The sequence below is a fragment of the Erinaceus europaeus genome, chromosome 7, assembly GCF_950295315.1.
Source record: "Erinaceus europaeus chromosome 7, mEriEur2.1, whole genome shotgun sequence".
Taxonomy (NCBI): Eukaryota; Metazoa; Chordata; class Mammalia; order Eulipotyphla; family Erinaceidae; genus Erinaceus; species Erinaceus europaeus.
Genome location: NC_080168.1, coordinates 98,857,473 through 98,885,050, shown reverse-complemented (window position 1 = coordinate 98,885,050; position 27,578 = coordinate 98,857,473). Strand labels below are relative to the sequence as shown.

At 40.7% G+C, this 27,578-nt stretch overlaps 1 protein-coding gene and 1 non-coding gene across 2 annotated transcripts in view; one reads left to right on the top strand and one right to left on the bottom strand.

The window, feature by feature from the left end:
* Nucleotides 1–2,915: 2,915 nt before the first annotated feature.
* Nucleotides 2,916–27,578, top strand: part of HMGA2 (high mobility group AT-hook 2) — a 163,269-nt gene continuing 138,606 nt past the window's right edge. The window contains exons 1-3 of the mRNA XM_060194985.1: nucleotides 2,916–3,666; nucleotides 6,208–6,294; nucleotides 20,355–20,405. Of these exons, the coding sequence (XP_060050968.1) occupies nucleotides 3,556–3,666; nucleotides 6,208–6,294; nucleotides 20,355–20,405 (249 nt within the window). The 5' untranslated portion in view covers nucleotides 2,916–3,555. The remainder of the gene's footprint in view (nucleotides 3,667–6,207; nucleotides 6,295–20,354; nucleotides 20,406–27,578) is intronic.
* On the bottom strand, nucleotides 13,161–13,295 carry LOC132539689 (small nucleolar RNA SNORA21). The gene has a single exon (XR_009551017.1). It is a non-coding gene; the product is annotated as a small nucleolar RNA SNORA21 (small nucleolar RNA).

Below are 27,578 nucleotides of genomic sequence, written 5' to 3'. Positions count from 1 at the left end.
ATAACTTTTCCCACAACCCAATAGTTCACTGGCTTATAGTATCATTGATTCTGAGATACATCAGTATCAAATGTACCACTAATACAAAAAAATAATAATAAGCAAACAAAAAAACCCTGTTGTCTAGTATGCTACACACAGTGCTGAAACACTGTAATCCACAACACAGCCCAAGTTTGCAAACATTAAAAGGTGAAAAAAAATTGCACTACAATATTTTCACACATTGGGCTGTATAATGAAAACAGAACTTCTACACTGATATTTCTACTATACTCTATTTTTACAATGTTATGGATCTACTGAATTAATTTTACCACCCACTAATGAGCTGACTTGATCCAATCATTACATCATGTGTTACAAATAGTTAGAAAGCTTGCTAACATATACAACCAAGGTGCAAATTGTTCAGTTTGATAGTAAGTGCAGTGGAAGAAAAGAAATAGTTTAATGTGGACAGAAACCACCTGGAGGGATTTCAAATTAGAAAGAAGAGTTTAACCATGAATGAATGGGTAAAAGATGAGATAAAGAAGAGGAAGTGAACAATTCATCAACATAAAGTGGAAACAACCCTCAAATGTAAAAATAACCCATTTTAAAGTAAAGTCTAGCCATTTGGCTTAATAAAGAGAATTTATGACACCATTAAAAATTAAGTGATTTCAAAGAGGAAAACATATTTCCGCTAAAGAAAATATAGAGAAACTTGAAAAATTACATGTAGCTTCCAAAAAAATGAAAATAAACAAAACTGATTTAAGTAAGACTTTATATATTTATTTTATAACTTCAGAAAGTCTGACAGCGAAGTTTGACAATAGAATAATCTGATAGTTAAATATTCCCCAACTTGCAGTTGTCCTTTCCTTGGAATCAAGGATTAATGTAAAATAAAACTTCGGAGTCTCCTGCTTACTGGCCTCTACATATGGGGAAAAATATTCTGCAAATATGATGAGGTATAAAACTGAATTCAATTTCCACCCTTTGCAAAGAGCAAGCAAAGACCGAGAAGTCCACCGAAGTGTGAATATGATCATATTTTAAAATATGCAAACTGGACAGTTAGGAAATACCACTGCAGCCATTACTACTTGAAATTTTATTTCCTTTGGTGAAGATACCATCCTTACAGCCAAGTCCTGGCAGCAAACCTATGGTTCCAGTTAAGCCCTCTCCCTTCCAAGTCAGTTGCCTGACTCCATCCAAAGGGGTCTGGGGCTCTCCCTCTCCATCCCAACTAAGTGTTCCCAAGACCAGGAGAAATACTGGATTTCTGCAGAGCACTCAACTTTCAGCTAATTGTCCCAATTCTGCAAAAGGCAGCTGGAAATGGATTTAAAATGGCAACGCAGACCAATGAGAGAGCATCTCCAAGCCAAAGCAGACATTAACACTAGCCTCCTCCACACCTCCACACATACAGCAGAACCTGGCGGTGCCTAACCCTTGCTTAGGGCTGTAAAGTTGGTACATATATATATATGTATAATTTCATGGTGGTCTGCATGGGGCGGGGGCTAGGGGAGGGAAATTCTTCCTCCTGTTAAAGTTTTCATTTTGGAATTAGTCCAAAATAATTTTGGGTGTGATGTGTGAAAATCTGAACCTATTTTTTTCCCCAGAGTTCTGTGTTATTCAGTGATGAAAAGAGATACATTTAAAATATGTATTCCACCTTAAAAAGAGAGAGTGGGGGGATTGTGGTCATTGTCTCGTACACATTAACTCAGAAACAGCCCAAGTTATAAAATTAGGACTTGGCAGAAAGAGAGTTCCTAGGGAGGTTAACTCGAGGTAAAGTTTTGGGAGAGTTGGACAGTTGGCGAAACTGTAGTGTTAGGAAGCAACAGGTCCCCGGCTTGAGGTTACCCCTCTACCCTGCGGCAACAGAACCCATGTGCACAGAAACTAGCTCTAAAGGGAGACTTGAGTTGTTTTTAGTCTTTCTGGGAGAGAGGCAAGAGAACGCGGTGAGGGATGGAGGGGAGAAACTCAATGAAGGGACTGGTGCTCTCAGTAGTACTGCTTGTGTGGCCATATCTAAGGTGCACGTATGCAGCTAAGTGCTCAAACACTCACGCGTGTGCTTATACATGCCTGTGCTAGCGTGGCTGTGCACGTGCATCTGTGTGCGTGCCGTGTGTGTGTGTGCGGCGTGTGTGCGTGCCGTGTGTGTGTGTGTGTGTGTGTGTGTGTGTGTGTGTGCGCGCGCGCGCGCGTGCGCGCCGCAGGATCCGAGTCCAGGGCTTGCAGACACCAAGCCAGCTCCGCAGCTCCTTTCCATTCACCCCAGGGCTGCGAGGCGCGCGCAGCTAGCCTCTTCCTGAAGAGTGTTGGCTCCGCTAAGTGGAGGTGCAGGTAAAGGCTAAGCACCTCTACGTGGCTCCGGGAAGGACACCTTCCCGCGCCTTCCGAGGACAACTTCGGGCGCCGGGCGGGGCTAGCGGGCCCGGGATTCCGGGCATGTCCCTTTAACCCCGCCGCCGCCGGGCGGGAGCACGTGAGCAAGGCTCCGGGTGGCACCCGGGTGCTGCTGCCGCCGCCGCCTAGGCAGTTGTATTTCCAGTGCAGCCTCTGGCCCTTGGCCAGAAGCCTGGGCTCCGCCATCCGCCGAGCCTCCCTCCCTCCTCCTCCTCACTTTTCCTCTCGGGCAGCCCCCTCCCCTTTATCCGCCCACGATTAGAGGTGGGCAGTCCCCCACCCCGCCAAGGGCGCGCTCGTATACACACACACACACACACACACACACACAGAAACACGCAGACGCTCATCCCTCTTGAGTCCAGCGGCTGCAACTCAGACCCCCGTGCAGCCCAGGCAGCGCGCGCTCAGTGCAGCCCGCAGGAGCGAGCAGCCAGGCCCCCGCTTCCCTCGCCGCCGCCGCCGCTCCCTCGCCTGGCGCGCACTGCCCGCCCTGAGCCCAGCCTGTTCACTCCGTCCTCCCTCTGCTTTCCCACTGCCCCAGGCACTATTTGTTTTCTCTCTTTCTCTTTCTCGCTCTGCAAGCGCGGAGCAGGGTGGGGGGTGGGGGAGGAGGAGGAGGAGGAGGAGGAGGAGGAGGAATCCTTTCCCCGCCTAACATTTCAAGTGACACAATTCACTCCAAGTCTCTTCCCTTTTCAAGCCGCTCCCGAAGTGCTCCCTGTGACCGCAACTCCTGATCTCCCCCAAAATCGAGAGCCCCCCTTCAATTCCCAACCGTCTATTTCTTCTCCTTCTCTTCCCTCCGCCTCCCGCTTACCTCCACCTCCACCACCTCCACCTCCAGCACCCACCCACCGCCGCCGCCGCCGCCGCCACCAGCAGCGCCTCCTCCTCCTCCTCCTCTCCTCTTCTCTTTTTGGCAGCCGCTGGACGTCCGGTGTTGATGGTGGCAGCGGCGGCAGCCTAAGCAGCAGCAGCAGCAGCAGCAGCAGCAGTCCTCGCACACGCCGGCTCCCACTCACCCGGCCTCTGCCTCCAGCCCGTCTTCCCCCCCCCCCCCCGGTGAAAGGTGCCGGCGGCCCCTGGGCAGCGGCGGCAGCAGGAGCGGCGGCGGGAGGCAGCATGAGCGCACGCGGGGAAGGCGCAGGGCAGCCGTCCACCTCAGCCCAGGGACAACCTGCCGCCCCGGCGCCTCAGAAGAGAGGACGCGGCCGACCCAGGAAGCAGCAGCAAGTCAGTATGCGGGCGGCGTGGGGGCAGCTGCCCACCGCAGCGCTCAGGGACCCGCGGCGTGCGGACACCGAGCTGCCCAGCCGCGGGCACGAGGAGCCGCGGAGCCCTGGGGCGCCCGCCTGCGCGGGGCCAGGCTGGGCTGTGGGAGGTGGGCGACCACGGGTAGCGGCGGGAGGTGGGGTCCGGCCAAGAGTCCTCAGACTTTCGCTATTGTGGCAGCCCGGAGAGGCGTGGGGGTCTCCTGGTGGCTCCAGGCTGCAAACCCGGACTCTCTGGGCGCTTTCAGAACCACTTTTGCATTTGCCCGGGAGCGTGAGGAGGAGGTGGAAGGAGGTGCCCGGGGGCGCTGAGGGGACTGGGAGATGCTGGCGGATCCAGGCTGGAGAGGTGGGAGTCCTGAGGGACCCGGGGTGTCCGTCTCCCGCCTGCCCTGGGCTGCTTGCCCGCAGGGGACCGGCGCGCTCCCGCCGCCCCTTTGGCGCCCTCCTGAAGGTCTCGGGGGCCCGGGGCTCGCGCCCTAGCCACAAAGAGCTCGGGGCCCCGCCGCGTCCTCTCAGGGACCTTTCAGTGCGGCGCCGCTGGCGATCCATCCGAGAGAATGGGGCTGCAGGAGATCCCGGGCTCCCTACGGGACGGGATTAACTTCTTTAACCCAGGACGCGGTGGAAAGTGGTGTCCGAAAGTGTGCACGGTAGTTTAGGGTCAACTTCCTCGCCTGGCGCCTAGTTCGCCTTTGGCTCCTCGATCCCGCGCCTCCGAGCAAGCTGAGAAGCATTAAATGTCTTGCACCAGGACGACTGACTGGGGGTTGGAAGGGGACGATCGAGGGGCGCCCCGGACCCCGCGGAGTAGAGGGTTTTGTCTGCGGATGCAACCAATTAAGCGTGCAGCCGGCTCTTGCAGAGCTGCGCGCAGCGCCCAGGGCGGAGGTTTTGTTCGCTGCAATTTCCAAGCCTAGGCGGGCTGGGAATGAACGGGCTGAATCTTTTGAGAACATTTAAACTCCGCTTCCGCGGGCTTTAAAACGTCTTGGTTTCTTAGCCTTAAATCGTTTCCTTCATGGCAAATAGGCCGATTAGAGAAGAATCATACAGTCCCCAAAGTTGCCAGAGAGTTAAGGTGGGGGAAATCGAACAATGCATGCCAGTGCATTTTAGAAAAACGGAGAGAGAGTGTACCTTTTGAAATCATAAAAGGAAACAAGCCAATCTAGAGGCCCCAGAGTTTTCCCGCTCTGCCCCAGCGACACACTATACCTCTTCGGGATCCCGTTTTACACCTCCCAGGAAGTCCCTGCCCTCCCCCACCCCTTGGTTGCCACCGGCCACCCTGCTCTCTCTCTAACTCTACCAGCTCCAACAAAATAATGCAGAAGTCGCACTGGGGTCCGGAGGTGAAGGTTGTACCTTTGAGTTAAGGCAGAACTACAAAGGAGGAAAAATGTGTCTCAAGTGTTTGCTCCGGATGTGCCCACTGGCTCTCGTGGGCTCACAAAAGCTTCAGGGAACTTTTTCCCCAGATTCTTCAAATAGGATGCGATTTCTCATTGGAGACTCTCGTGCATTTTAAGTTAATTAGTCTCATTTAATCGTAAAATCAAAAAGAAATGTAAATGATGATTAACTAGATACATATTTGGGATCTGGAATATTAATCTAAGCATTCTCTTAACCACTTGAGTACTTATGACTTGGTATAGAAGTCATTTAAAGTTTTGTTAAACCTATTGATAGTTTCAATTTCTCCTCAGAATTTACCATTCCTCACCTCCCCGCCCCCTTTTATTTCTCCAGTCCAACCCAGTAAGAGTTTTTCTCAAAAAGAAAATTTTGGAGATGTTTATTTTTTATTAAAAGATATTTAAGTATTAGACTAGAGACCATGCATGCTTCTCCAAAGGAAGTGGGGAATTGGAGCAATTATCTAGGTAATTCAAGCAAAACCTCCTACAACAGATTTACCATAATTATTTGGAATTTTTAAGAGGAGTGGAGTTGTTTTGAGTTGAAGAACTTGGATAATTGCTCCAATATTACATTCAATGTGTTGATTGAATCATAATTGACCTACCTACAATACAGATATACAGAGATAATTAACCATCTCAAAATGGAAGATTACTGAAATACTTATATCAGCTTCATATTTTTGTTGTTTGCAGTGCTAGTACAGATAATGCTTACTATTTCTATGAATTGCAAATGCTTAAGTATGCAAATTTTGCAGTTTAGAATGTATTTCTTTCTAGATCAACAACCTTGTCAGCCTTTGTTACCATTTTAATATTGAATTAGAATCCGGTTTTTATACACAAAATAAATAGAAATTCCTTGAAACCTTGGGACTAAAAGAATAGTTATTTTCCCTTTCTGTAAACTGTGTATTATGATCTGTATTATGATGTTGATATTATGATATTCTGTAAACTCTGTATTATGATATTGAAGTGAATGTTTTCCTAGTAGTATTAAACAGCACATACAGAAAATAGAGCATCTGTGCCACAATAGCTTTATTATTTTTTTTCCACCCCACAATTAGGAGCCAACTGGTGAACCCTCGCCTAAGAGACCCAGAGGAAGACCCAAAGGCAGCAAAAACAAGAGTCCATCCAAAGCAGCTCAAAAGGTGAGAATCATGCTATCCCACCACAGAAACCTCCTACATTTCCCATCCCAGATCCACACCTAAGGATTTGTCCCAAATGGGCAAACCAAGACTCACTTCTTAATTAGTAAGTCTTTCAAGCAGAAACTTGGCATAAACCTTGCACAAGATCCTTCTAATGTTGGTTTTAAACAGTCAATCACCAAATAATATGAAACTGAAAGCAGGGGGTGGAAGAGTGGGAAAAAGGTTTTAGACAATGACACAATTAACGTTTGCCAGTTATGAAATAGTTAAAAACAAATCAAAGATGTAGCTTTTGCTTGGTGATGATTTTGTACTTTCCTTCAAAATAATAAAGATTAATTTACCTTGTGCTTTTTTGCATGACTACTTACAAAACCAAATCCCTCTATTAAAGTACTTTGCCAACTAGATGATAATTAGAAGTAAATCTAACTATGGGATACTAGAAAAATTCATGAATTTTACAGCTCTAAATGTGATGTTAAATTATACTCTGTGTTTTACAATTAGCTTGCAATATAACATATGGTGTTCCTTAAAAAAAAAAAAATTTCCATCAGGTAATCTAGAAATGTTCTCAATGGGACAGTGGGGACTTTTAAAAACAAATATTTGATTCATTTGATATATACTTTTTTGAGTAGGATAGAATACAGTCATATATGACTTTGTCATGCTGGTTGTAAGAAAGGAAATAGCTCAGGTTTAGTGCATGTACAGAGAAATGAAGTGAAGTTCACTTTTTAAGCTTTATATAGAAATCAGAAAAAAAAAAGCACTTTGTTTGTAGTTTGCATATTACTTGAAGACATAGCTTCAAAATTCAGAAGTAAATTTTAGCATATCTTTTCAGTAGCTTTGAGTACACCAAGTATAGCATTTGTTAAAAAGGACTATATGGTCAACTTTGAGGAATTAATATTTTGTGTGGTTTCCTCTGTGACTGTGTGCACTAATCATATGTAATAGCTTTTCAGTATTGTAAACTGCCATAGCAACCAGTGATACATATAAAATTAAGTCTCAAACAAAGTTAAAGGAGCAGAGTTCTAATAGGTTCAAGACACATTTCTTAGCTTGAAGATAGTGACTCACATTTAGTCAGTAAACTTTGAAGTAGCCTTTAATTACCTTCTCATTTAAGTGACAGTATATAATCAGACGTACATAATAAGAATATTTGTTACATTTTACCTGGTTTCTTAAATAAACTATAAAGGGCTAACTGAACAGAGGAGTTGTTTATGCTAAAAGTGTGAAACTTACCTAATTTAATTTTACTGTAGTGGGATGGCAAAAGAATATCTGGCTAGACAGCTAACATTTGAACTTTGATATAATTGCTTATATCTTTGAGGAAGAAAATTTTAACTTGTATAATACTTATTTAGAATTTAATAAAAAACAAAACAAATTCTGTTTCAGATTTCACATGATACACACACACACACACACACACACATATATATTTAATGAGTAAAGAGATAGTTTCATCATCTTCTTTTCCATTTGAAAAGTTGACCACTAACAATATCTTTATTGACAAAGCTGAGACATGTGTTTAATTTACCACCTAAAGTAAAATGGCAAAGGTTGACCTCTTTAAAAAAAAAAAAAAAAGTTGACCTCTTTCCAAGAAAGGTTTGGTTTATTTTTAGGTACTTTAATGATAAGCATTTACAAATGACTACTAGGCTGCTCATCTTTCTGATCGTTCTTTGTGTCTGTGTATACATAGTTACTATTGCACAACAGGAGCTGGTTTTCTTCTTCCAAAGAAATACTTCTCTGAAATGGTTCATTCTTCCAGACACAATTACTTCTCTCACAATTTTGTTATGAAAGTTTCCCTTGTAATAAAAGTGAATAAATATGTTTGTCCAGAACATGACTGTTACATTTCTTTAGTTTTAATAAGTACGCTTCATTTGGAGAAGATAATACTTTGCAAAATAATGAATGACATTGACAAACTGCTCATAGCATGTGTAAACTTAAGGTATTTTCACTTTCAAATCAATATTAAGCCTGCACCTATCCCATATAAACATGATTATCAAACATTTGTTTATTTATCAAGCATGTAATGTTTAACCATCTAATATGTTTGTTGGGTTTTTAAAAAGCTATCTTTTTAGTAAACTAATGTTCATTACATGCTAGCTTGATGCAAATAGGTACAGAAGTCTCCTATGGCTAATAAAGTGGGTGCTCTTTAAATCCAGACTCATCCGAATAGAGAATGTATGTAACAGGACAGAACTCTAAAAGTAGAGAGAGAGACGCATTTGGACATTAGAATCCTGATGATGTGTATTTAGAATTTCTTGAAGCTTGAAGAGTTTGTGCTTGTACTTAAACTAGCCCTGGGGCATTTAAAACACAACTGCTTGTTGGAAAATGAGCAGTGTGAGACATAACAATGCATTTGAGTTTTGCAAAATCAAGTGGAGAACTGTTAAGTTAGTGGTTAATTTATTTTCAGACCATGCTCAATATAGAATTGATTTGTGCAGTATGTAAAGTAATATTTATTGTTACTTATTTTAATATATATATTTATTGGATAGACAGAAATTGAGAAGGAAAGTGGAAATAGGGAGAGAGGGGGAGGGAGAGAGAAAGAGAGAGAGAGAGAGAGAGAGACCTCTACACCACTGATTCACTGTTGTGAAGCTTTCCCCTTGCCAGTGAGTACCAGGGGCTTGTACCTGGGTCCTTATGCTTGGTAACATGTGTGCTTAACCAGGTATGTCACTGCCCAGCCCAGCCAGTGTTTAAAAATAGAAAACTAAAATGTAATTTCTTATACTTAGAACTTTGAGAAGAGAGAATAATTATTCTTTAATTTATTTTTATTCCATTGTAAAAATCCCCATGGGTGACTATGATCATCTGTAAGGTCTTCACCTTAAAATCCTCAATATTTGCCCATGAATTTGTTTACATAGTCACATTAATGAAAGAAAATTAATCAGAAGTTGTTTTCTTGAATAGTTTTATAAGTGTGTGTTTGTCTTGACCCCCCCATTTTTGTTTGTTTGTTTGTTTGTTTTTCATGGTTTAGTCTGAGATATACCTGTGACCAGTTGTCTCTTAATTTCCTGTTTTGTTTGGTTTCCCTCTCATGTTTATGCTGGATAAAGATATTTTGTATTTCTATATTTTTCATTTTTGGAGAGAAGAAAATAGAAACTTCCTTATGCTCATCTTTGGGTTTTGTTGTTACTTTTTAAAGTATGAACGGGTCACAAGTGAAATTTCTCTATAAGTGCTATGTCAACAATTTTCATTCAGATAGTTTTAGAAGTTTTTTTTTTTTTTCCCTGAAATTGAATTAAACATCAGTTGCATATAAGAGATCTCTGGTCTGGGACAACACCACTTCACAGTGCCATAGGTCTACTTGACTATTTATTTATTTTTTAAACTAGATGCCATGACCAGACCTAGAGATCAAAATACAGAATGAAAATATCATCCTGATAAAGTACGTGTACTTCAAAAAACATATTCAAGATAGCAATTTAATTCTTGTCTTCCATTTACTTGTAAATAATAAAGACCTAATGTAAATTGGAGGTTATGAAGGCTGATATGTTCCTTTAATCAGGTTCCTTGAATTGTTGATTTAAAGAAAAAAAAATAAATGATTACTAACCCCAGCCACAATGACAAAAAAAAAAAAATGTGGATTTTGTTCATTAATTCATGTCATTGTTACCACATTGATACTGAGGACGAGTTCTCTTTCTCAGAAAGCGAGGCAAAACGGAAACAGTACTCTAAGGCATCACTGTAAATGAGGCAAAGAAAGATGGTGTTGCAGGTTGCTATACAGTTCCAGCCTTTGTATCTATGTTGCTGGTGTGATTTAGCTCGATTCCTCTGTGTTTCAATGGGCAGATAATTTCCTGCAAGATTCAGGAACCTTCTGAATATACACGTGAATCCAGGCAAGTGGAATTAAGAAAAGTTGCCTGTAATGCTGTTTCCATAGATTGACAAACTTCATCTTGCCTGGGACTGTGATTCTGCAAGTTGTGGTGCATCTGTGGATTCTTTCTGGCAGTGTCTCTTGAGTCATCGTAGAGCAAATATGAGAAATGAGAAATTCAAATACTTTTGCATTATTTTTTAAAAGTTATTTTTTCTTAATTTATTTTCCCTTTTGTTGCCCTTGTTGTTTTTCATTGTTGTTGTAGTTATTATTATTGTTGTCGTTGTTAGATAGGAGAGAGAGAAGGGGAAGACAGAAGGGGGAGAGAAAGACAGACACCTGCAGACCTGCTTCACCTTGTGAAGTGACGCCTCTGCAAGTGGGGAGCCAGGGGCTCGAACCAGGGTCCTTTCGCCAGTCCTTGTGCTTAAGCCCTATATACACTTAACCCGCTGCGCTACCGCCCGACTCCCACTTTTGATTTATTTTATAAAGTCTACAAGGGACTTAGTTCTTAATCTCTAGAAACTGTCATTCTTTGGAACACTTTAATCAAAAACTTCTCATTACTTTGACCTACAATTTTGGTTCATTTTTAAAAATTATTTTGTTTTTTTGTTTTAATGAGTGAAATACAGAAAGACAGAAATACCGGAGTACTGTTCAACTCTGGCATATGCTGGAGATTGAACCTGGGAGCCTGGAGCCCCAGGCATCAAACTCTTTCGCATTGTGCTGTTTCTTTAGCCCCCCGGTTCTTTTTTTTAAAAAATATTTTTTAAATTAATTTATTTATTCCCATTTGTTGCCCTTCTTGCTTTATTGTTGCCGTTGTTGTTGGATAGGACAGAGAGAAATGGAGAGGGGAGGGGAAGACAGAGAGGAGGAGAGAAAGATAGACACCTGCAGACCTGCTTCACCGCCTGTGAAGCGACTCCCCTGCAGGTGGGGAGCCCAGGGCTCGAACCGGGATCCTTCTGCCGATCCTTGCACTTTGCACCACGTGTGCTTAAGCCGCTGCTCTACCGCCCGACTCCCCTCTGGTTCGTTTTTATCTCAGAATTTCAATAGATCATTTTACTAAGGAGATAAGAACATGCTAGATTAGTGTTCTATTGCATTTTGGGTTTTTTTTTTTTTTTTTAGAACAGATGAATGCTGAAAAGCTAAAGCTTTAGATTAGTTAAATCATTCATACTTAACTTGGTTAGTTAACTTTCTGTAGGGCTCACCTTGGATTAGGGTAGAACATGGAATTTTACTGTCTTATTTTATTTTAATATAAGAGAAAAACAAATACCAGAACATTGGTCAGCTCTGGCTTATGTTGGTGCTGAGGATTTTACCTGGGATCCTTGGTGTCTGAAAGTCTTTTGCATAACCATTATGCTACCTTCCAGCACTCGCTGTCCTATATTCTAATATTTCTGGTTAATTTATCATTTACTATTTTTTATTATATTTATTTATTGCTAGGATAGAGACAGGCTGAAACTGAGAAAAAGGACGTGGAGACAGAGAGACACCTGCAACACCCTTCACCACTCGCAAAGCATTTCCCCTGCAGGACGGACTAGGAGCTTGAACCCTCGTCCCTGCACATTATAACATGTGCATTCAACCAGGTGTGCTACCACCTGGCTCCCTTTAGTTATTAATTTCTATTCTGCTAACCAAGAGGAAAAGGTGAACAAAACACTGGCTCTAGTTTAGACTTGACTTACTACACTGAATGATTTTGAGTGACATCTTCTAATTGATTTTTGTGAGGAATTGTCCCATCCTATCCTTATTCAGGATAAAACAGAGTTAGAAGTTAACCTGTATGAACTTGTATTATTGCTGTTAGTTTTTATAATTATAAAAAGAGTAGATGGAATGTTTAAAGGAGAAAAATCAAGCGTTGCAAATGATATTTTTCCTGTCATTTTCACGTTGGTTTTAATTTAGTATTTATGCAGGTAGAGATAGGTAGATGTAAATAATGGCATAGGAGTTGCCTATAAGTGCTTCCTTGGATAGAATGAGCATGAACTAAAATGGATGCTAGAATCAACTTAAATTTTCTGTTGAAAAATATGTTGTGATAGCAGGTTTTAAACAAATTTTCGAGACTAAAAGTGATTGGCATTTGGAAATACAGAACAGGACTATCAAGAAGGTAAAATGAGAATCATTTCATGTGTACTGTGATGTTTTAGTCCAGGTGATTTTGATGCCAGTGCACATTAGTTTATACTGTTTATATTTTTAAAAGAACAACAGGAAGAAATGTGTTTTTTCTAGACTGTGCATAGTTAGTTCCATCTGCTCTTAGGTCTAAGTCTTATTCTTTCTATTTTTTTAAAACCTCTTTAAAAATATTTATTTATTCCCTTTTGTTGCCCTTGTTTTATTGTTGTTGTTATTGATGTTGTAATTGTTGGATAGGACAGAGAGAAATGGAGAGAAGAGGGGAAGACAGAGAGGGGAAGAGAAAGAGAGATACCTGCAGACCTGCTTCACCGCTTGCAAAGTGACCTCCTGTAGGTGGGTAGCCAGGGGCTCGAACTGGGATCCTTAAGCCGGTCCTTGTGCTCTGTGCCACCTGCGCTTAACCCACTATGCTACCACCCGACTCCCATTCTTTCTATTTAAAAAAAAAACTTTTTTTTTTAAATTATTTGTTATTGGATGGAGACAGAGAGAAATTGAGAGGGGATGGGGAGATAGAGAGAGAAAGAGACAGGTGAGAACCTGCAGCCCTGTTTCACCACTCATGAAGCTTCCCCCCTGCAGATGGGGACCAGGGTCCTTGCACACTGTAATGTATGCAGTTAACCAGGCAAGCCACTGCCTGTTCCCTTATTCTTTCTATATGTGCACGTGTGAGTTTATTTGTCTCTCATCTGCCTATCTCTGTATAACCAAATGTGGTGTAACTTGTCACACCACCGATTGAAGCAAACAACACAACATGCTGTCGCTTCACCCAAAAGTGGTGTCTTTACTCTTCCCTTTCTGGACGGCTCAGTGGGTCACTAGTAAGAGGCCCAGCGAGTGCTTTTAAAGGGGTTAATCTCTGTATAACCATGAGAACAAAATAAGTCTCTGTCACTCCCAGATATTTTTCTATCTTTTTTTTTTTTTTTTTGGTGCAGGTATACTGACTGATTTGGGCCTAGTGTAACTCTGGCTTTCATTCATTATCCTAGTGCATATAAAATGTGAATAAGATTCAGTCCTCTGCACCACTATAAGCTCAAGCAGTGCTCTGGTAAAATAATAATAATAATTCTAAGGTGTGAATATGAGCATTTAGAATAACAAGAAACTATTATCTATTTAAACTTAACCTGGCTGTCAGAATTAGATAATTCTCTTGGCTTTTGAGTTTCAATTCATTCACACTTTACAGGAAATTTAGAACTATTTTATATTTAACTGTATATTTTCTTTCACCCTAGATTACTCCCCCGCATAATTTGTTCATGATTCATTATGTAGGGGATATCTTCCAGAAGAACAAACTGTGTGTTACCTTAAAATAAGATGGGATTCCAATTCCACTACTTATGCAGGTGGGCAGGTGGCTTAACTTCTTATTTATGAAACAATTTTCCCAACTTAAATAAGATGATGCTCAGAAAATCACTATGAAACTTAAGGAACTAGGAGATTTTCTTTTTAAGGGTATTTTTAAGATTTGGAGGGAGAGAAGGAATTACATTTGACTACCTACTAAATGTAGTAGCTTTTGGCAGACCCTTCATTTAAGTTAGTTCTTTAACTCCTCTGATGTGGGCAGTATGGTCTTCATGTCACATATGTGAAGTGTGTGATTCAGGGTTGTAAATCATAACATGTTTAGTGTTCAGCTCTAGTAAATGGTACAACTGGGCTTTAATCTCAACTTAACTCTTAAATTTTTCATCTTTCCATTGTCATGTGTCACCAATGTTTTGTAAACTATTTGCTACAGGGTAGATTATATTAGGAAAGAGTCTCACTATATTTCAAAGTTGGAGAAAGCAAATCTTAAAGAAAAGAAGACAGACTTTGGGTGGCAGGAATGGTTTTTTAATATTGAAAGAAAGAAGGAAATAGGGGAGTCGGGCGGTAGCACAGAGGGTTAAGCGCACGTGGCGCAAAGCACAGGGACCGGCATAAGGATCCTGGTTCAAGCCCCCGACTCCCCACCTGCAGGGGAGTCGCTTCACAGGTGAAGCAGGTCTGCAGGTATCTGTCTCTCTCTCCCCCGCTCTGTCTCCCCTCATCTCAACTTCTCTCTGTTCTATCCAACAACATCAACAATAAAAACTACAAAAAAAAAAAAAGAAAAAAAAGAAGGAAATAGAAAGAGAGAAAGAAAGAAGAGGAAGAGAAAAGAAAGGAATAAAGAAAGAAGGGAAGGAAGGAAGAAAGAAAGAGGGAAGAATTGAAAATAGGAAACTTTTAGAGGCCGGGTGGTGACGCACCTGGTTGAGGACCTGGGTTCAAGTTCCTGGTCCCCACCTGCAGGGGGGAAGCTTCATGAGTGGTGAGGCAGGGCTGCAGTAGTCTCTCTGTTTCTGTCTCTTTCTCTACCTCTATCCCCTTCCACCTCTCAATTTCTCTCTGTCTCTACCCAATAAATAAATAAAAAGATTGAAAAAAATAAACAAAAGACTTTAAATCAACATCTGTCTCATTTATGAAACCCTCTAGTAATCTGAAATGCAGGTTGCAAGTTAGGTTTTAGAAATCTTTGGTGGGCATCTGGCTACAAACCTTTAATGGAATTTGAAATGTGTACCTACAGCAACCAATACTCAGAGACACTGAGCCTGCCCCCAATTTCTTTCTCAACTTTTGAAGATATGATAATATCTACAGAAGTTTTCTTATTTATTACATGAAGGAACTAAACAGAATACTGTTTTAAATCTTCCTAAGCTGTCAGACCTTCTGTCTAAGGGTGAGTGGGAAATAACACAATATAAACACCAGGGTTACTTTCCTTATTTCATTCAGCAAATACTGTTATGTAGTAAGTGCCGGGCACTAGTGATAGGCACTGTTTCCAAGTTCAAGGATTATATTTGTTAGGTGGATTTTCTTTAATTGTCTTTATTTATTTTTAGTGATGAGTACACATAAGAGTCTGGAGTAACAGAACTTCTTAAAGAATTAATTTTCATATTTATTATTCATCTCAAACCTCATGAACTTGCATCTAAACATGTTACAAATTAGAAAACACCTCAATCTAAAATTTTTTTTAATTTTATTTTTTCCCTTTTGTTGTCTTTGTTGATCGTCATTGTTATTATTGTTGTTACTGCTGTCGTTGTTGATGGATAGGACAGAGAGAAATGGAGAGAGGAGGGGAAGACAGGGGGAGAGAAAGATAGACACCTGCAGACCTGCTTCACCGCCTGTAAAGCGACCTTCCCACCTGCAGGTGGGAAACCAGGGGTTCAAACTGGGATCCTTATGCTGGACCTGCTCTTAGCGCCATGTGTGCTTAACCCATTGCGCCACCGTCTGGCTCCCTCTGAATCTAAATTTTAAAACAGGAAAATATGAAGAAAGAGAAGCAAGGAGGGCTGGGGTGACAACATAATGGTTGTGTAAATGGATTTTTCTTTTTTATTTAAGAAAGGAGACATTAACAAAACCGTAGGGTAGGAGGGATACAACTCCACACAATTACCACCACCAGATCTCCATATCCCACCCCCTCCCCTGATAGCTTTCCCATTCTCTTTCCCTCTGGGAGTATGGACCCAGGGTCGTTGCAGAAGGTGGAAGGTCTGGCTTCTGTAATTGTTTACCCACTGAACATGGAAGTTGACTGGTCCATCCAAACTCCCAGTCTGCCTCTCTCTTTCCCTAGTAAGGTGGGGCTCTGGGGAAGCGGAGCTCCAGGACATATTGGTAGGTTGTCTCTCCAGGGAAGTCTGGTCAGCATCATGCTGTCATCTGGAACCTGGTGGCTGAAAAGAGAGTTAACATACAAAGCCAAACAAATTGTTGAACAATCATGGACCTAAAGGCTGGAATAGTACAGATAAAGTGTTGGGGGGGTACTCTGCAGACTCTTGTGTACTTCTGCTTTCAGGTATATATTTTTCCCTGGTTTAGTGTAAATGGATTTTATTGCCTGGGGCTCCAAGGACTCAGGTTCAGGCCCCAGCACCACCATAAACCAGAGCTGAGCAATATTCTGGTCTCTCTAAAATAAAAATAAATAAGATATTAGAAAGGAAGTAAGGGAGGGAGGGATGGAGGGAGGAAGGTAGGAAGGAAGGAAGGAAGGAAGGGAGGGAGGAAGGAGGGAAGGGAGGAAGGAAGGAAGGAAAAAGAAATGACGGGGCCAGTAGCGCAGCGGGTTAAGAGCACATGAGGTGAAGCAAGAACCTGCTAAAGGATCCAGAGCCCCGTCCCCCGCTCCCCACCTCTGGGGGCAGTGATGGGAGTGGCTGTCCCTTCACAAGCAGGTCTACAGGCTACAGGTATCTTTCTTTTCTTTTCTTTCTCTATTTTTTTTTTTGCACTTTTGCCTCCAGGGTTATCGCTGGGGTTGGTGTCTGCACTAGGAATCCACTGCTCCTGTGGCCATTTTATTGTGTTGATTTTTTTTTTTTGATAGGAAAGAAAGAAATTGAGAGGGTAGGCGAAGATAGAGAGAGTGAGAAAGATAAACACCTGCAGACCTGCTTCTCCACTTGTGAAGCGACCCCCCTGCAGTTGAGGAGTTGGGGGCTCAAATTGAGATCCTTGCGCCAGTCCTTGCGCTTCGCACCATGTGCGCTTAACCCGGTGCGCTACCGCCCAGCCCCCCGTGTCTGTTTTTCTCCCCTTTTCTGTCTTCTCTCTGGATTTCGCTCTGTCCTGTCCAACAACAACAACAGCAGCAATAACAATAAAGAGGGCAACAAAAATGGGGAGAAAAAAAGGCTTCCAGCAACAGTGGATTCGTAGTGCAGGCACCGAGCCCCAGAGATAACTCTGGAGGCAAAACAAAAACCACTTTTAACAAGGTATAGTATGATAGCTGCAAATATTAGTATAGTACTGATGTTCAGTTTATATTTGACATTTCAGCTCTTAAGAGTTGGAGAATTCTTGCCGCACACACACACAAAGCAGTAAATGCTCAGAATGTGTTGCTGCTATAGGTGGGTTTGTAATAGAGAACTAAGTTGCACTCTTGCCAATGAAAACCAATTATAGATATACATAGCATCACATATGTTGACACCCTTAAACTTTAAAACAAAATAAGCACCTTAACAGAGTGTCTTCTATTGAAAAATATTTTGAAGAGAATTAAACACAGAATTATGTTAAAGCTACTGTATTCTAGTATGTAAAAATCCTGGACCTATGCTAGTTCACAAACTAAAATTCTAACTTGTTTTGCAGCCTTTGTCAAGTTTGATCAGAGTGATTAAATGATGTGGGTTTTAAAGAACAATGAAAACCTCCCAGATCTATGCCACACAGCACAGCTAATGTGTTTCTTCTAGTTGGAGTCTCAGGAGAGGGTTTCAGTTTACATGTAACACTGGCCTAAAGACCAAGAAGCAAGTTTTCTTTTAAGAAGTCCGAGTGATGATTGTGATATTTTGCCCTTTCGTTAATGGTGTAAAGTTTATTTTTGAATAGGCTTTTTGTACATGAGATGTTCATTTTTAAAGTCTTCTTATTTGCAGGGCTTCCTCTTTCTTTAATAGCTTTCCTTTCTCCAACTTTGAAATGCAGTGAACCCCTTTTAGAAAATAACTCTCTTCTACTGATTTTAGATACACCCAGATCACATCATGGTCCCTGAAACATAACAACTGTACAGAGAAACCTGGTCTAACAGTGCTAGTCTATAAGTCAACAGCTTCCTCTTCTGTGTCCCGCCTAACATCCCCATCCATACCCATTAAAAAGGATTTCTAGCTTTCATGCTCATGTAATTTACTACTGGGTTAACTACAATCTCACAGCTGTTCCTGAAGATTAAATCAAACACTGCTTCTGTATTAGGGAGTTTCATACTCATATAACTTACAGTGTCCTAGCCAAAGAGTGTCTTAAAAGCTTCTTTCTAAAGGTGACAAATGGGTGTAGTGGAATATTTGCGGTGACTGAACCTTCTATGAGATTGGGCTAGCTTGAAGGAAAACTTAGGCTTTTAGAGTCCCATCCTGCTAGGAGTGAAAGAACATTTATTGAGCATCTCATGTAGGGTGGGTACCGCATTTCTCACAGGAGGCATTATCTGTCCATTCCATACCTGAAACCAAAAAGGAAGGGTTTTCAGCAACCTGCCTAAAGTCGTAAAACTAAAATGGCAGCAGTGATTTGAATCAAGCTTTTCAAAGTAAAGTATTCCTCTCAGGATGTCTCCCTCTCTCCCTGAGATTGGACTCTGAAAGAAGGAGTTAGTCACTGGGCCCACTGGCTTTTACATTTAATATAATTCATGGCATTAATTGAAAACTAAAGGTGAGATGATGCCACCAATCCCTGACAATAAGTGCTTCTTCTGTGGAGCTGTTTGAAAGTGACAAACAATTCAGAATGCCCAAATCCAACTACTAGATAGTCCCAAAAGGCTACCGGGTACCCATTGTTGGGGAAATGAACTGAATCAGTAACAATGTTAGTGAATTTAAATATGTCCTTATGATAAAAAAGTGTATATATATTAAGAAGAGGTAGCTGGTAGTAGGGTGGGGGTCCACTCCTTAGAGTTCAGTAGAACTGGATTCAAATCCCAAATCTGCATTTACCAGATTTAATGGGGCCTCCGATCATTTTTGACCTAATCTAAGACTGAGTTGCTCAGAAATAACAGTACCATTTAAGGCAGTTGTAAAGATTAAAACAGGTTTTGTGAATGGCCTCATTTAGTTCCTGGGGTATTGTAAATGTTCAGTAAATGCAAACTACCATTATAGTTATTCAGAGTTTGAGTTAATTCCTGCAGCCTGTTACACAGTCATAGCAGGTTAGTTAGACTTTCCTTGGTGAGGAATCGTGTGACTTATTTTGCAGTCTATTCTCCATCTATTTTTACCACACAGATTGAAGAGAAAGAGGATAGTATCATGCATTATAGTTATTACAGGTGATTTTAGTGTCATTGTACACCAAGTGTAAAACAAGTTTTTCTCTTTCAGACTATATATATATATTTTTAGTCTAGATAGCCTTATGTATGATTCTTATACAAGAAACAGTAGGTAATAAATTGTCTTTATGCTGAAAAACACAAGCATTTATTTTTATAGGAAGTGCATATAGTGTATGAGTGTTGGTGTATTTGGGGGTTTGAATAATAAAACTAAATTATGACTTTTAGATAATGTCAGAATTTGATCCAAAAGGGACAAAAAGTAACTGCGATATCAGAAAAATCTATGAAGTAAAGCAATGAAACATATTTCCCAGGTCTGTATTAAGTGTAGAACTACTTTTGATAATGCATATTTTAATCAGTTATTATTTTGGCATCACTAATTTACATCTTAGAGATAAACACTGGCAATTTTTGCTAAGTTTTTTTCTCCCTTTATGCTGTAGGGGAACTCATTGTTAGACGATTGTCTTGGCAAGAAATAGAAAATTAACCATGTAGAAGTCTACAAATATTTGTTTTTTGTTAGACTGCTTGTATATATATTTTTACAATTAGACTTGCCTTCTAAGAATGTAGGTAGAAGTGCTTTGAAAACTACAAATTAATGTATCAACATTAAATTTTGTAACTTGTTGCAACATAGAAACACCGTTATTTAAGAAACATGAATGTTCAGAAATGCTAATTGGGAATACATTTTTGTTAATGCACAGAAAAGAAAAGCAAAAGTAAATTTTAAAAAGCATTTTCATTCATTTCAGAAGAGATGGCTTCTGAAAGAATAGTGTTTTGGGATGAGGCTTGCCAAGATATCCCTTTATATGGTATAGTGGAAAATAGGCAAATGTAATGTACTCAAAAATGGAGATTTGTCTTGAAGGAGAAAGCGATTGCTAAAGTAACTTAAAGACTTCATCTGCCAACCAGAGAGCATTCTTGAAAAACATCCTTTGGTGTAGCATTTACAAATAATGTGAGGTAGGAAACAATGTGACTTTCTTTGAAATTTTGCAGAAAGCAGAAGCCACTGGAGAAAAACGGCCAAGAGGCAGACCTAGGAAATGGGTGAGTGATAATATATTTTTTTATCCTGTTTCTTTTTGTAAATTAGAAATTTTAAATGAAAGTTACCTTTATGGAGTACTTGAATTTCTACTTTTCCGGTTTGATGACTCTTTAAAAGGGCTAATACAAGCAACAAATTAACATTACGCCTGAAAAATAAACTGTAGGACTGTTCTTGGAACCCTTGTCTTTCTTGGGAGTTCTATCTCTTATCAATATGAAAAGTCTCCATTCTTCCTTCAAATAGAGTAACAATTAGATGACTTGTTCAGTGTAACGAGTAACTAAGATTAAAGGCTATTATGAAACCTTGGAAGTTGATTACAGAGAGCAGTAAAATTCAGATGAAAGATATTTAAGATAACTTTCACTCCCTGTCCTTCCTCACTTTGTTCTGGACACATCCCATTTTCTAAGTGACATAAATGTTTCTCTCTCTATATCTCAGTCTCTCTCTCTCTGTCTCTCTCTCTCTCCCTCCTTCCCCCCTTCTCCCTACACTGATCTTATTAGAAAAACAAGTTTTAATATCTGGTTTTTATTTTCCTGAGTAGTCATTCTCTATATACTAAATTTCAAGACCATTAGTTCCACGCAAGTATTATCAACTGTATGTGTGCATACAAAGCTTCTATCTTTTGTGGCTAAAAATTCAGTGATTGCTAAAGAATTTTGTTACTGTCACCACTTGAGCTATATTTTCTTTGCTGATACACTATCCATGTTCTGATGGATATTAATAGGAGGACAGTCTTTTTTTTTTTATTGTTGTAGTTGTTGATGTCGTTGTTGTTGGATAGGACAGAAAGAAATGGAAAGAGGAGGGGAAGACAGAGACGGGGAGAGAAAGATAGACACCTGCAGACCTGCTTCACCGCCTGTGATGCGACTTCCCTGCTGGTGGGGATCCGGGGGCTCCAACGGGGATCCTCACGCTGGTCCTTGCTCTTTGTGCCACGTGCACATGCGCTTAACTCGCTGTGCTACCCCCGACTCCCAGGAGAACAGTCTTAAAAATGGTAAAGCATTTCTCAAGAAAGATGAAGACATTCTTTTCTTTTTAAAAAAATATTTAATTAATCTTATTTTAAGGAGCTAGAGAGTCTAAAGACAGAGATACATCAGAGCACTGCTTAGCTCTGGTTTATTGTGGTGCTGGGGTTTGAACCAGGAAGCTGAGAGGCTCAGGAATGGAAGTCTTTTACATAGTCATTAGAAGACATTCTTTATACCTGGTAGTTTCTGTGATGGAATCTTTGTCCTCTTCTTCTTTTTTTTAAGGTTCTTTTGCTGCTATGCTTCACTATATTTTTTAAAATTTATTTTATTTCTTTATTGGGGAATTAATGTTTTGCATTCAACAGTAAATACAATAGTTTGTACATGCATAACATTCCCCCAGTTTCCCATATAACAATACAACCCCCACTAGGTCCTCTGTCATCCTTCATGGACCTGTATTCTCTCCACCCACCCACCCCCACCCCAGAGTCTTTTACTTTGGTGCTATACGCGAATTCCATTTCAGGTTCTACTTGTTTTTTTTGTTTTTTTTTTCCTGATCTTGCTTTTCAACTTCTGCCTGAGAGTGAGATCATCCCATATTCATCCTTCTGTTTCTGACTTATTTCATTCAACATGATTTTTTCAAGGTCCATCCAAGATCGGCTGAAAACGGTGAAGTCACCATTTTTTACAGCTGAGTAGTATTCCATTGTGTATATATACCACAGCTTGCTCAGCCACTCATCTGTTGTTGGACACCTGGGTTGCTTCCAGGTTTTGGCTATTACAAATTGTGCTGCCAAGAACATATGTATACACAGATCTTTTTGGATGGATGTGTTGGGTTCCTTAGGCTATATCCCCAGGAGAAGAATTGCAGGATCATAGGGTAGGTCCATTTCTAGCCTTCTGAGAGTTCTCTAGACTGTTCTCCACAGAGGTTGGACCAATTGACATTCCCACCAGCAGTGTAGGAGGGTTCCTTTGACCCCACATCCTCTCCAGCATATTCTGCTGTTACCTTTTCTGACGTATGACATTCTCACAGGAGTGAAGTGGTATCTCGTTGTTGTCTTTATTTGTATTTCTCTGACAATCAGAGACTTGGAGCATTTTTTCATGTTTCTCGGCCTTTTAGATCTCTTCTGTGGTGAATATTCTGTCCATGTCCTCCCCCATTTTTGGATGGGGTTATTTGTTGTCTTGTTGTTGAGTTTGGCAAGCTCTTTATATATGTTGGTTATTAAACTCTTGTCTGATGTATGGCATGTAAAGATCTTCTCCCATTCTGTGAGGGGTCTCTTGGTTTGGGTAGTGGTTTCTTTTGCTGTGAAGAAACTTTTTAATTTGATGCTTCACTGTATTTTCCTGTGAGTTGGTCACTCCTTTCTCTTCTAGAATTCTGCCTCACTTTCTATTTATACTTTGGCATTGCCTTTCATTTAATTTATTCATTTTGTTCTTTTACCTCCCTCTGTTCAACATGTGTTGGGATTAGATTTCCCAGCACAAAGAAATGGGGATGATCTTTAGATTAAAAACATCTAAGTGTTACAGTGTGTTAGAGTAGGAGCACGAATTTTAATTGAGCCTTCTGGTCAGTAATTGAATTGTCTTCAAACAAGGTGGTTATCATATCTAGATTTTTTGCTAGATTACCTTTTATTTTAGAGAAGTCACTACCTATGAAGGCTGGCTCTCTCATCCTAGAAACCTCTGAACATTATGAAATTCTTCCATCTGACCCTCTATAACTTCTGCTCACAATCCTTGGGAAATACAGAGTGATTACTTGTCCTTTTACTCATGATAGTCCTTTAAATATTTTTGGGGAAAGCCCATGTCCTTTGTTATCTCTTCTGATATAAGTGCCACCATGTTTTTCCAGAATGTTTACCTGAAGATACAGTCTTGTTATTCTCTTCTTGGTTGCCTTTTGAAATATGTCACCCAGAACTAAGGATTGTCTTCCAGGCATGTGCTCCATAACCCTCAGGTTTCTTACCTTCTTTGTTGTACATATGGTCTTGACTGTCTGTTGTGGCATAATCACCCATGCCAGGACTTAACAGCAAAGAAAAACCAAAACAACCTTTTTATTATGCTTGTGGATTTTTTTTTTGCATATGGATCTGTAATCATAAATATGTCCGGAGCACACCAGAAAGACTCCACTAAAGACTGTCTTAGGGTCTCAGCTGAGAGGATTCAGGCAGCTGGGAGTGACTAAGTGCTTGGTCTAGTAATCTAGAAACTCTTTCACTCATAAGTTTGGTGCTTTTATTTTAATTTTTTATTAGTGATTAAATAATGATTAACAAGATTAGAAAGTTAACAGGGGTAGAATTCCATACAGTTACCACCATCAGAGTTCTATGTCCCATCTCCTCCATTGGAAACTTCCCTATTCTTTTTTTTTTTTTTAATTTTATTTCTTTTTCTTCCCTTTTGTTGACCTTGTTGTCTTTTTATTGTTGTTGTAGTTATTATTGTTGTTGTTATTGATGTCATTGTTGTTAGATAGAACAGAGAGAAATGAAGAGAGGAGGGGAAGACAGAGAGGGGGGGAGAAAGATAGACACCTGCAGACCTGCTTCACCACCTGTGAAGCGACTCCCCTGCAGGTGGTGAGCCCGGGACTCGAACTGGGATGCTTACGCTGGTCCTTGCGCTTTGTGCCACATGTGCTTAACCCACTGCGCTACTGCCCAACTCCCAGGAAACTTCCCTATTCTTTATCCCTCTGTGAGTATGGACCAAAATTTCTTATGGGGTGCAGAAGGTGGAAGGTCTGGCTTCTGTAATTGCTTCTCTGCTGAACATGAATGTTGACAGGTCTATCTATACCCCCAGTCTGTTTCAGTCTTTCCCTAGTGGAGTAGGCCTCTGGGGAGGTGAGACTTCGGGATACATTGGTGAAGTCGTCTTCCCAGGGAGTTCAGAGTGGAATCATAGTAGCACCTGCAATTTGGGGCTGAAGGGCAGTGAGATATAAAACAGGAAAAATTGTTTAATAAACAGGAACCCAAAGGTAGGAATAGAGCAGATGAAATTAGGGGTCTAATTGTGGGAAGAAGCTAGGAAGTCGGGGCCAGGTGTTTTGTCTTCTTCAGCATTTATGAGGAAGGAAATTATGAAAAAGGAAATTACCAACAGAAGGGAAGTACTCCCCAATATTAACTGATGCTCTTAAAAAAAAAAAAAGAGCTGGAGAGAAAATCACCATAGAGCATGGTCCTTCCCTTGTGCATGATGTAGGCTAGAACCCAGGCACCGTGAAGGAGATGCTATGGAATTTGAAGAAATTCCAGCATCTTGGTTTATTGCCCTCTGCTTCTCTTTTGTCTATCTGGGGAGATAGCATAATAGTTATGCAAAAGACTCCCATACACAAGGGTTCTAAAGTCCCAGGTTCAACCCCCAGCACTGGCATATGCCAGAAGTAAATAGTGCTCTGAGAGGAGACACAGACAGACAAGACAAAGTAACCAGGAGCAGTGAAATTATGCCTACATGAAGCCCTGGCTCTTCTGGGTATATTAAGATTAACCTAGAAATTGACCTCAAGACCAACTACTGAAGCTTCAGTGGATAACTAAAAAGTTATCCATAAATTACCCATAATCTAATTATCTAATAAGTTACCCATATGTTATGCCCAGGAGTTCAAGTCCCGATCTCAAGCAAAGAAGACCAGAATCACATGCAATAGCAGGAGCCTTTATTAGGAAGCTTAAACTTGGGCCGCCGACACCCTTCCAAGCAAGGGGAGAGTCTGCGATCCCGATCATTTCTCATCCCACTTTTTAATAGTTATCACAGGGTGGGTACAGGTGGAAATATTTACGCAGAACAAGGAATAGTTGGTTTTGGGTTAACAGCTGTTCAGTATTTGCAACTTTTCTCTAACCTCACATTGCCCCCCTTTTATTTGGGGGGGAGGGGTGATTAATTCACCTTATTTGGTAATAGAGTGTATACAGCAAATCAATATAAAAATATGCACTTGCATTCCATTTCTTTTGGGGCAGCACTTGTCTTACTTTTATAAAAGAACTTGTATAATATATGCACCCCCATGCTTATAGTGACTTTATTCACAGTAGCAAAAAACTTGGAAACAACAAAAATGCCATTTGATAGATGACTGGATAAAAAAGTTCTGGAACATATACTCAATGGAGTATTATGTAGCAATAAAAAAAGGATGGTATTGTATCCTTTGGGATAAAGTGGATGGAATTGGAGAAGTTTATGCTCAGTGAAGAAAGTAAAGCAGTGAAAGACAACTACAAAATGGTTTCACTCATATATGGGACATAAATAATTGAATATACAAATGAAAAAAATGTCAACCAATTTTCAAGACTGGGAGAACTATAGTGGTTATCTGTGGGTGTGGGAATGGGGACACTGACCTAAGGTGATAGGAGTGGTGAAATAAACATATATATGAAAAAGAACTTGTATGTACAAGAAAGTATAGTAATTTCATTTGTTGGTCAAATAGAAGGATTCTGTTTTGGCAATAAGGGATTTTTGTTTTTCCAAGTGTGTAGAAATCTAGAATGTTGAATGACAACTTGAGGTCAAGGAGGGGACATGAAGCAATACAAAACATATTGAAATGAAACTGAGACTCTGCATTTCTGCTAAAGATCTCAAACATTCATGTATTGAGGAACCTGGAAATCTAATTTTAAAGTTAAAATATTAGGCTTTTATTTCTGTTACTTTTCCCTCCCAGTGTTTGTTATTATTATTATTTTAACTTTCAACCACGGTTAATTTTGCATTTGCTTTGTAAATGTGAAGTTGATGGATAACCTCACTGTTTAGAAAGGACTACTCAATAATGTTTATTGCAGATAATTATGACTTTTTACTGGAATCAGAAGGAAAGAAAAGTCTTTGGTATAACATTAAAAACTGTCTGCCAAGCTGGAGGTATGAACCAACTTGTCAATGCCCAAATCCAGCAGAGAAGCAATTATAGAAGACAGAATTCCTACCTTCTACATCCCCCCCTCCAAATTTTGTTCCATACTCCCAGTGGGGGAGAAGTGATAAGAGGAAGAAGATAAGTGAGCTCTGAATTCCAGCTCAATAAGGTCCCAGAGAGAGAGGAGGGAAAGGGGAGAGATATTTGGATGTAGAAATAGGGTTATGTGTGGCTTGGAGGGAAAGAGAGGATTGGATCTGAAAGAAAAGGGGGGCAGTTATGTACAAATGTAGACTGATAGTTGCAGAGGTGACAGCCCATGTCTGCAACCTTAGACGAACCATGGTGGTTTGCAATGGAGGTACTTCGGATTCAGAACTCTGGTGGTGGGAATGGTGTGGAGTTATACCCCTGTTGACATTTAATTTTGTAAATCAATCTCTAATAGAAAGAAGAAGAACAACAAAAAACTATTAGAAGCCAGAACTCCCACCTCCTGTACTCAAAAAAAAAAAAAAAATTGAGCCATACTCTCAGAGAGGGGGAGAAATGACAGGGAAAAGTGATTAAAGGCTCTGAACTCCAATTCCATCAGGGCCCAGAGAAAGAGGAGGGAAAAAAAGGAAAGACATTCAGAAGTAGTAATAGGTATAGGTTTTTGTGTGGGGAGATGGTACCATATCTGGAAAAAGGACCAGAAAACTGTATCAGGGAAGAGAGTAGCTCCCAAACATGGGAAAGGTGTATAAATATTGTTGGCTGTAAATCCCATTGATTTGCTCTGATCTGGGGTTTAAGAGCCTATGTGACCTCTGCATCCCTGTAGATCTGAGCTCACAGTCTGTGGTCATGAGTAGGAATGTTCCAAGCTGCCCCAATATCAGGACCCATCTTCCTCCCTTCAGAGGATGGAACATTCTCTACCATTGTTGATCCAAGTTGAAGGCAAGGTCCTATGGGGGCCCACAAAGGGGTCTATTGTGTTGCTCTTGATAGAGATGACTGGTAATATTGGGAAGAGGGATTTATTCAAGGTCTAGGCCCATTATGTCTGTTTGTGAATTTCAGGACTCCCCGACTAGGGCCCCAGCTGATGGGGTGGACCAAGGCCACTCTTAACATTAAACTAGGGTTGTAGATTGCTAGTTTTTAAAATTCAGGCAAAGAGGGGTTGCCTTTGGAGCTCAGATTCTCTTTGAGTGTAAAGAGATTGTATACTTAACAAC